Here is a 9,428-nt window from a genome sequence, read left to right as displayed (position 1 = left end):
CACTGACAAACCCTTTTGTGCCACAAAAACAGTAGGATATAATGTAGGGATACAAAGATCACTTTAGTGTTCAGTGGGGATTTAGGTTCGGTTTAGCTGAACCACAGGAAGGTCCATGTGATGGGTCTGGGTACACTATGACTTTGGGTTTTCCAGGATTCAGGGTGCTTCGGTATTCTGCAGATCCACTCTAGCCTTTAATTTTTCAAAATCATACAGATAATGATGGGTGTCGTCTATATATTTTTTGGGTTATTTTGCCACGCAGGAAACGTTATGACACTCTGCAAATCACTTTACTTAGGCTGGCGTCACACACAACGTAGAAAAATACGGACCGTATTGTACGTCCGTAATACGCATAAATTGTCCCTAAATAGTGCTCCGTATGTCATCCGTAATCAAGGTGTGGTCGCGTATTTTGCGCATGTCAGCATCCGTATGTAATCCGTATGACATCCGTATGGCGAGATTTTCTCGCCGGCTTGCAAAATGGACATATAATGGAGCCCAATGACAGTGTTTCTAACAGAAAAGAAAGAATAGATATAGACACATAGAATCTCAATGACATGTATATATATATATATATATATGTATTCTATGTGTCTAGATCTATTCTTTCTATTCTTTATTAAACCTGTCAGTGTGATTTTACTGTATAGAGCACTGAATTGCCGGCTTTTCTAAAGGACACCGGATGCGTATTTCTCGCAGGTCACATGTGTGTTCCGTGTGTAATGCGTATTTTTTGCTCACCCATAGACTTGCATTGGCGTACTACGGGCGTAGTACGCTGACAATAACAGCATGCTGCGATTGGCTCGGCCCTTAAAAAATACGCAAAAAAAATACGGCTGATGGGAGCTGCCCCATAGAGAATAATTGTTCCATGTGCAATGTGTTTTTTTTAATACCTCTCACTCATCCGTATTTCTCTCTAGTGTGACGCCGGCCTTAGGGATTTCTACACACTCTTGTAAAAAATAACCCTATGTAAATAGCTTCTAAATGACTACTTTTCCCTGATCCATTGCCTTTCTTCAGCTGCACTGATATCAGACCGGACTCATTTGGAGTACAGCTGATGGCAATGATTGGTCAACACATGTGTCTCAGTAACTCTGGGAATTAGCTGCTCCAGAGACTGTTCTGATTCGAGTTTATGGATGTCCTGGGGAAGTAGGCATCTCTTACTTGGGACCCTCATATTTTGGTCAGAATAAACAGTTGGTGACGGAGCAATACAAGGAAGCCATGTAATACTATATTTTAGGACTGAAAAAGGGTTGTCAGAGGCCGGTGGTGGGGCCTTAGGCAGCAAGGCATTACAGTGATTAAGGCGCATATTCATCTTACTGGCACATTCATGTCTCCCAGACATCACTTTCCTTCTCCATTATTCACCTGTGTTGTCTGAGGTCCGGTGCAGGAGGTGCTGTCATGTCCTGCACCTTACTAGGTGGTGGGCATCATTATGTGTGGGGGGCACTCATTGGGGGAATTATAATGAGAGTGGGCGCATCATTGTGCGTAGGGCACTGGGGTCATCATACTGTGTGTGGGGGGGATTACGAGCATGACAATCTGAGTGAGGGCATCATTTGGGGCTCTGGAGGCAGCAGATGTGTAGGGGAATTGGGGGCATCATAACGTGAGTAGGTGCATAACTGTGTGTGTGGATGGGGGGCAGCGGCAGCATCAAACTGTGCGGTAACGTGTGGGGTGGCAATATGGGGCTTCATTATGTGTAAAAGAGGCAACACCTTGGGGGTGGGCACAATACTGTAGGGGTATGTGTCCGCGCTGCGTACTGGCCCACTCTGCCCAAAGCCCCGCCCCCTGTTGTACGCGCAGTGATTCCGGATGTGTTCATTGAACACATCCGGAATCACCGCATCGTATCCATAGACTGGGCTATTTATCTTGTGGTGAGTTGAGATGGAGCGTCTCCGCAAGATAAATAGACATGCTGCGGTCTGGAAAGATGCGCCGCATGTCCGGATATGCAGGGCCGCCGAATGCGGCCCTGCACGTATAGTGGAGACGGGATTTCATAAAATCCCCTCCACTATGCTGTAACATCTGGGTGCTGTGGATTGGACGCTGGGTATCAATGTAGGGCTTCACAATATGTCAAGGAGGCACAGCCAGGGCAACACCCTGGGGGTGGTACAATACTGTGAGTAACATGGGTACTGTGGGGGCATCAATGTATGTGTGGGGTATTATACAGGGTGGGCCATTTATATGGATACACCTAAATAAAATGGGAATGGTTGGTGATATCAACTTCATATCAATGCTAGTCTAAGGGGGTCAGATTCCCTTGTAGGAATGCTCGGACCTGACACCGATAATGTGGTGGTGCACCATCTTGCTGGAAAAATGCAGGGAACGCGCCATCTTCAGTGCATAAAGAGGGCAACACATCATCATGTAGCCATTTCAGATATTATTATTATTTATTTATGTAGTGCCATTAATTCCATGGTGCTGTACATGAGAAGGGGTTACATACAAAGTTATAGATATCGTTAACAGTAAATAAATTTACAATGACAGACTGGTACAGAGGGGAGGGGACTCTGTCCTTGCGGACTTACATTCTACGATATCCAGTGGCATTGAGGTTTCCTTTGATGAAGAATGGCCCCACTATCTTTGTACCCCATATACCACACCATACCATCAATTATGGGCGTCAGGTCCGAGTGTTCCTACAGTTTCCTGGAAAGTGGATTGGTCATCGTGGGCCAGTTGAATGGCCACCAAGGTCTCCCAATCTGACCCCCCTTAGACTTTTATCTTTGGGGTCATCTGAAGGCAATTGTCTACGCTGTGAAGATACGAGATGTGCAGCATCTGAAACAACGGATACTGGAAGCCTGTGCTAGCATTTCTTCTGCGGTGTTGCTATCAGTGTGTCAAGAGTGGGAGAAGAGGGTTGCATTGACAATCAAACACAATGGGCAGCACTTTGAACACATTTTATAAGTGGTCATAAACTTGTAAATAACTCATGAAAGAATAAAGTTACTTTAAAACCAAGCACACCATTGTTTTTCTTGTGAAATTCTCAATAAGTTTGATGTGTCACATGACCCTCTTTCCATTGATAAAAATAAAGTTGGATTCAAAATGTCCGACTTAAAAAAGGCCGCCATGGTCACCACCCATCTTGAAAAGTTTCCCCCCTCCCATATACTAATGTGCCACAAACAGGATTTTGATAACACCAACCATTCCCATTTTATGTAGATGTATCCATATACATGGCCCACCCTGTACTGTGTGCACAAGCATTGTGGGGGAATCCGTACCGCGTGGGGGCCATAAAGTGATATTCATAATTGCAAAAGATCCAATACGGTTGAATCCTTTGGAAATAATTGCACAGATCTCATCACGGTTACTATATGCAGTTTTGAATAAGATCACCATAGCAACGCATATTAAGGCTAGATTGGGTGGAATTATTAGCTTAAAAATCTCAGGTTATGGTTGGATTTTATTGTCTTTATGACATGTATGATTACTAGACAATGTATTTACAGGAACTTGTAATGCTACAGAATGTAAACTGAACCTCGTGATAATAATTAAGCAACAATGGAGGCTGCAGTACTAAATAGACCCCTGTGGCTTGAAATTACCCATCATGCTCTAGTTCTCTGTCACATGGCAAAATCTATCAAGCGCCATGTTTGTTACTGGCACACATTTCTCAGCCGAGCGCCCAATAATATCATTCAAAGCTATTTTTTCTTTCACGAACTTGTCGATGGATGTAAGGACTACGGTGTTTGAACACTCAACATGTCCATCTCGATACGACTACTCGGGTCTTATGAGGCTGCCCATTTTAAAGATGGCGACCGGTGTGTCATTAGAGGTGACTTTCTTCAATGGCGTACTTAAAACGCGTAGTTCTGCAAATTTTGCTTGTCCTGCAGATGTATTGGTTTTCTCTGTATTTCACAAGTCTTCAGTTTTCAGATGAAGAATAAAATTAGGAATAACCTGGTGTGGAGGCGGTAGGCGCAGCAAGATGTCGCGCTGTTGACGTCATTAGCTGCGCCGCTAGTACCAGCTTGTGGTTGCCGAGGTAACCTGGGCCATCGGTGAGTGGTGACCGCCGGTGACGCGCTCGGACCATGAGCTTCGTAGATGAGGTCACAGATGTGGTGTCGGCGGAGTCTGTGTGGAGGAAATCGCAGGGGGCGAGATGTGACTCCGTGAGTTATTCCAGTCACCCGGACCGGGCCATGGGGGGAGACCCCATCAGAGTACACCCATAACAGCCATAGTGACACATAACAGTGACAGAGCCTCCACATAACAGCCATAGTGACAGTCAGAGACCCCCCATAACTGCCATAGTGACACATAACAGTGACAGAGACCCCCATAACAGCCATAGTGATTCAGAGACCCCCATAACAGCCATAGTGACACATAACAGTGACAGAGACCCCCATAACAGCCATAGTGATTCAGAGACCCCCATAACAGCCATAGTGACACATAACAGTGACAGAGACCCCCATAACAGCCATAGTGATTCAGAGACCCCCCATAACAGCCATAGTGACACATAACAGTGACAGAGCCTCCCCATAACAGCCATAGTGACAGTCAGAGACCCCCCATAACTGCCATAGTGACACATAACAGTGACCGAGACCCCCATAACAGCCATAGTGACAGTCAGAGACCCCCCATAACAGCCATAGTGACACATAACAGTGACAGAGCCTCCCCATAACAGCCATAGTGACAGTCAGAGACCCCCCATAACTGCCATAGTGACACATAACAGTGACAGAGACCCCCATAACAGCCATAGTGATTCAGAGACCCCCCATAACAGCCATAGTGACACATAACAGTGACAGAGACCCCCATAACAGCCATAGTGACAGTCAGAGACCCCCCATAACTGCCATAGTGACACATAACAGTGACCGAGACCCCCATAACAGCCATAGTGACAGTCAGAGACCCCCCATAACAGCCATAGTGACACATAACAGTGACAGAGCCTCCCCATAACAGCCATAGTGACAGTCAGAGACCCCCCATAACTGCCATAGTGACACATAACAGTGACAGAGACCCCCATAACAGCCATAGTGATTCAGAGACCCCCCATAACAGCCATAGTGACACATAACAGTGACAGAGACCCCCATAACAGCCATAGTGATTCAGAGACCCCCCATAACAGCCATAGTGACACATAACAGTGACAGAGACCCCCATAACAGCCATAGTGATTCAGAGACCCCCCATAACAGCCATAGTGACACATAACAGTGACAGAGCCTCCCCATAACAGCCATAGTGACAGTCAGAGACCCCCCATAACTGCCATAGTGACACATAACAGTGACCGAGACCCCCATAACAGCCATAGTGACAGTCAGAGACCCCCCATAACAGCCATAGTGACAGTCAGAGACCCCCATAACAGCCATAATGAAACATAAATGACAGTCAGAGACCCCCATAACAACGATAGTGACACATAATAGTGACAGAGACTCCCATAACAACCACTGTGGCAGTTAGAGACCCCCCATAACAACCATAGTGACACATAATAGTGACCATCAGAGACCCCTCACCCCAAAACAGCCATACCAACACATAACAATGACAGTCAGAGACCCCCATAACAACCATAGTGACACATAATAGTGACCATCAGAGACCCCCCAAAACAGCCATAGCAACACATAATGACAGTCAGGGACCCTCCATAACAACCATACTGACACATAATAGTGACTGTCAGAGCATCCCCGTAACAAACATAGTGCCGCATAATAGTGACAGTCAGAGACACCCAATAACAGCCATAGTGATACACAACAGTGACAGTCAGAGACCCCCCCATAACAGCCACAGTGGCAGTCAGAGCACCTCCATAACAGACATAGCGCCACATAATAGTGACAGTCATAGAACCCCCATAACAATACCAGCCACAGTAACTCATAATAATGACAGAGGACAGGACCCTCGTTCCTGTACAAGGTGTAGTGACCGTCAGAAGACCCCCTTAACAATGTCAGCTGGGTGACACCTAATAGTGACAGCCATAACTATCCCCTCATATCAGTATCTGTATAAATGGTATATGTATATAGAGGTGTTATCAGTCTTTGTACAGGAGGAGGAGGTGAGCTGTGACATCACCTGTAGTGAATGGTGGATCCTGTGCTATCTACTGTATATAGAGGTGTTATCAGTCATTGTACAGGAGGTGAGCTGTGACATCACCTATTGTGAATGGTGGATCCTGGGCTATCTACTGTGTATAGAGGTGTTATCAGTCATTGTACAGGAGGTGGTGAGCTGTGACCACCTATTGTGAATGGTGGATTCTGTGTTTTCTACTGTGTATAGAGGTGTTATCAGTCATTGTACAGGAGGTGGTGAGCTGTGACATCACCTATTGTGAATGGTGGACCCTGTGTTATCTACTGTGTATAGAGGTGTTATCAGTCATTTTACAGGAGGAGGTGGTGAGCTGTGACATCACCTATTGTGAATGGTGGATCCTGTGCCTTGCTAATAGAAAGTTCCAGTGTAAATGTCGGATTATTCCTCCGGGCCATTATTAGGCTATGTGCCCACGTTAGCGTTTTTAAACGCACAGGAAACTGATCCCCTTCCCAGAAAACGCGCGTCTTTTTTCCGTGCGTTTCTTGTGCGTTTTTTGCACAAAAGATGCGCGTTTTTGATGCGTTTTTGACACGCGATTTCTGGAAACATTGGGGGAATGCTAAAAACGCTCAGCTATGCGGAAATTAATGAGCATGCTGCGTTTTTAGCCGCTAAGCGATTCCTGAGCGTTTAAAAACGCATGCATTGGCACAAAAAGCCAAAAGCGCATGCAAATGAATTTGAAGCTTCTTGTAAGCATTTCTGCAGTGTCTGAGCCGGCACAAACGCTGCGGAAACGCTTAAAAAAATGCAACGTGTGCACACAGCCTAACTGTTTCCTTTTTCAAACAATTTTTATTGAACATTTTAATATATAATACAGTATATGGGATAGGAAGGGGAATTTGGTAAAAGGGTAAGGAAAAAAATGTTTTATTGGGGAATATTCAAGGGAAGAGGGAAAGGGTATATTAGTAGTATTTATAACCACTCAGATGCGGATAGGCGTTTAGAGTAGTATTCCGAACAAATTCAAATACACAATCCGTTTAAATTTGAAGAAAAGTAAAAATAAAATAAAAAGCTTAAGAATTGTAGTTGAGCCAAGATTCCCATCTTTTATGGTAAGAAGCATAATAGTTGTTAGTAATTAATTGCATGGCACCTTTCATAAGAATTGTGAAGATTAATCTTATCAATGATATCACTTATAACTGGAACAGATTTTTCTTTCCAAAAAGCTGCTATGGCATTCTTAGTTAATTATTAGTTTCCTCACCCACACTCATGTTCATTATTGTGTTTTTTGCTCTGTTTTTAACAATTTGTTAATAAATTGATATACTTTTTAGTATTTGCATTCCTTAGTCTATCTTCATTTCATCAGTCATTGTACAGGAGGAGGTGAGCTGTGACATCACCTATTGTGAATGGTGGATCCTGTGTTATCTTCTGTATATAGAGGTGTTATCAGTCATTGTACAGAAGGTGGATGAGGTGATCTGTGACATCACCTATTGTGAATGGTGAATCCTGTGTTATCTACTGTATGTAGAGGTGTTATCAGTCATTGTACAGGAGGTGGAGGAGGTGAGCTGTGACATCGACCTATTGTGGATCCTGTGTTGTCTACTGTACATAGAGGTGTTATCAGTCATTGGACAGGAGGAGGAGGTGAGCTGTGACATCACCTTTTGTGAATGGTGGACCCTGTGTTATCTACTGTATATAGAGGTGTTATCAGTCATTGGACAGGAGGAGGTGATCTGTGACATCGCCTTTTGTGAATGGTGATTCCTACATAATCTACTGTATGTAGAGGTGTTATCAGTCATTGTACAGGAGGTGGAGGAGGTGAGCTGTGACATCGACCTATTGTGAATTGTGGATCCTGTGTTGTCTACTGTACATAGAGGTGTTATCAGTCATTGGACAGGAGGAGGAGGTGAGCTGTGACATCACCTTTTGTGAATGGTGGACCCTGTGTTATCTACTGTATATATAGAGGTGTTATCAGTCATTGGACAGGAGGAGAAGGTGAGCTGTGACATAACTTATTGTGGATCCTGTGTTTTCTACTGTACATAGAGGTGTTATCAGTCATTGTAATCCTGCCTCTGATAATAAGGAGTCTGCTGAAAACTTTTCTGGAAGGAATAGGAAATTTGAGCCCCAGTTGCCAGTGTTAATATTCCAAGATTATTAATTTTGTTTTTTAATAAAGTGAATTGAAAAAAGAAATGCCCAAATCAAAACTATATGTAACACAAAAAACTGGTTTAAATATTAGGTCAATTTCTGAGAGACATTCGCTTTAGGTGGATATACTGTGGGTTCTCTAGTTCGCATACCTCTCCAGATGCTACATACTTTGATCTGGTCTTTTTGTGTAGATTAGACACTGCAGACAATAACTGATGAGTGATTACATTCTTTGTACAGCACTGCAGTATATGTTGGTGCTATAGCTAATTTCCATACCATTTCTAGTTCTATTTCCTATGTGTTCCTGATGTAAGTGTGTTTCTCTCTTTCTTCAGAGAAGCTGCCAGACACGTCCTATTGCCAGTAAGGAGTCCTCTGTGCAGGTGCATGAAGCTAGTGAGGCCGGCACACAGACCGAGTGGAAGCAGGATCAGCGAGTTCTAGATATCGACCTTGGACCTCTTCTGGATTACCCTGATGTAGGAAAGTTTCTGAAACGCGTGGAAGACGACATGATCCGAGAGCTGAAGAAGAATTGGAGAAGTCATGCTTTTGATGGCTTTGAAGTGACATGGGAGGAACAGAACCCACAGGTAATTAAACAGCGTTTTCCTGGACTGGGATATCGATGACTTATCTACAGGATAGGTCATCAGTATCACATTAGTGGGGGTCTGACACCCAGCACCCTCACTGATCTACCATTTATGGTATAAGCGGTGACCAGATGTATATAGTGTATGGAGTCACATCAGTTCACATAATGACTGAGGTTTGGACAGCATGAATCAAATGACATATCAGTGAGTCCTTAGCTAACCTGTACTGACAGCTATCACTCTCGACGCCCCCCGTACACATGCACACACGGATTCGCTGCCCATACACAGTTGATTAATGTTGTCTGAACCGAGCGGCTGATTGAAGGTTTGGGCTGTTGTTCTCAGCAAAAATAGGCATCCTCTATAGGTGTCTGGCTGCGGCTTTCTGCCCTTTTCTCATTCAGAACACATGCACACTCATCCAAGACGAGCGTGCATAATAAGTAT

The 9,428-nt window shown here is 44.3% G+C and overlaps 1 protein-coding gene across 2 annotated transcripts in view; it reads left to right on the top strand.

Moving 5' to 3' along the window:
• The first annotated feature begins 4,017 nt into the window (after positions 1-4,017).
• DYNC2I2 (dynein 2 intermediate chain 2) overlaps positions 4,018-9,428 on the top strand; it is a 35,955-nt gene continuing 30,544 nt past the window's right edge. The window contains exons 1-2 of one of the 2 annotated variants that reach the window (XM_073541119.1): positions 4,018-4,124; positions 8,715-8,972. In XM_073541119.1, coding sequence (XP_073397220.1) covers positions 8,892-8,972 — 81 coding nt within the window. In that variant the 5' untranslated portion in view covers positions 4,018-4,124; positions 8,715-8,891. Of the gene's footprint in view, positions 4,239-8,714; positions 8,973-9,428 lie in introns of both variants that reach the window. The other variant, XM_073541118.1, reaches the window with a different exon arrangement.

This window comes from Dendrobates tinctorius, unplaced genomic scaffold (assembly GCF_039654945.1).
Source record: "Dendrobates tinctorius isolate UK_male_01 unplaced genomic scaffold, ASM3965494v1 ptg000120l, whole genome shotgun sequence".
Lineage (NCBI taxonomy): Eukaryota > Metazoa > Chordata > Amphibia > Anura > Dendrobatidae > Dendrobates > Dendrobates tinctorius.
The sequence above is the reverse complement of the archived record's forward strand: the minus strand, read 5'-3'. Positions and strand labels throughout refer to the sequence as shown.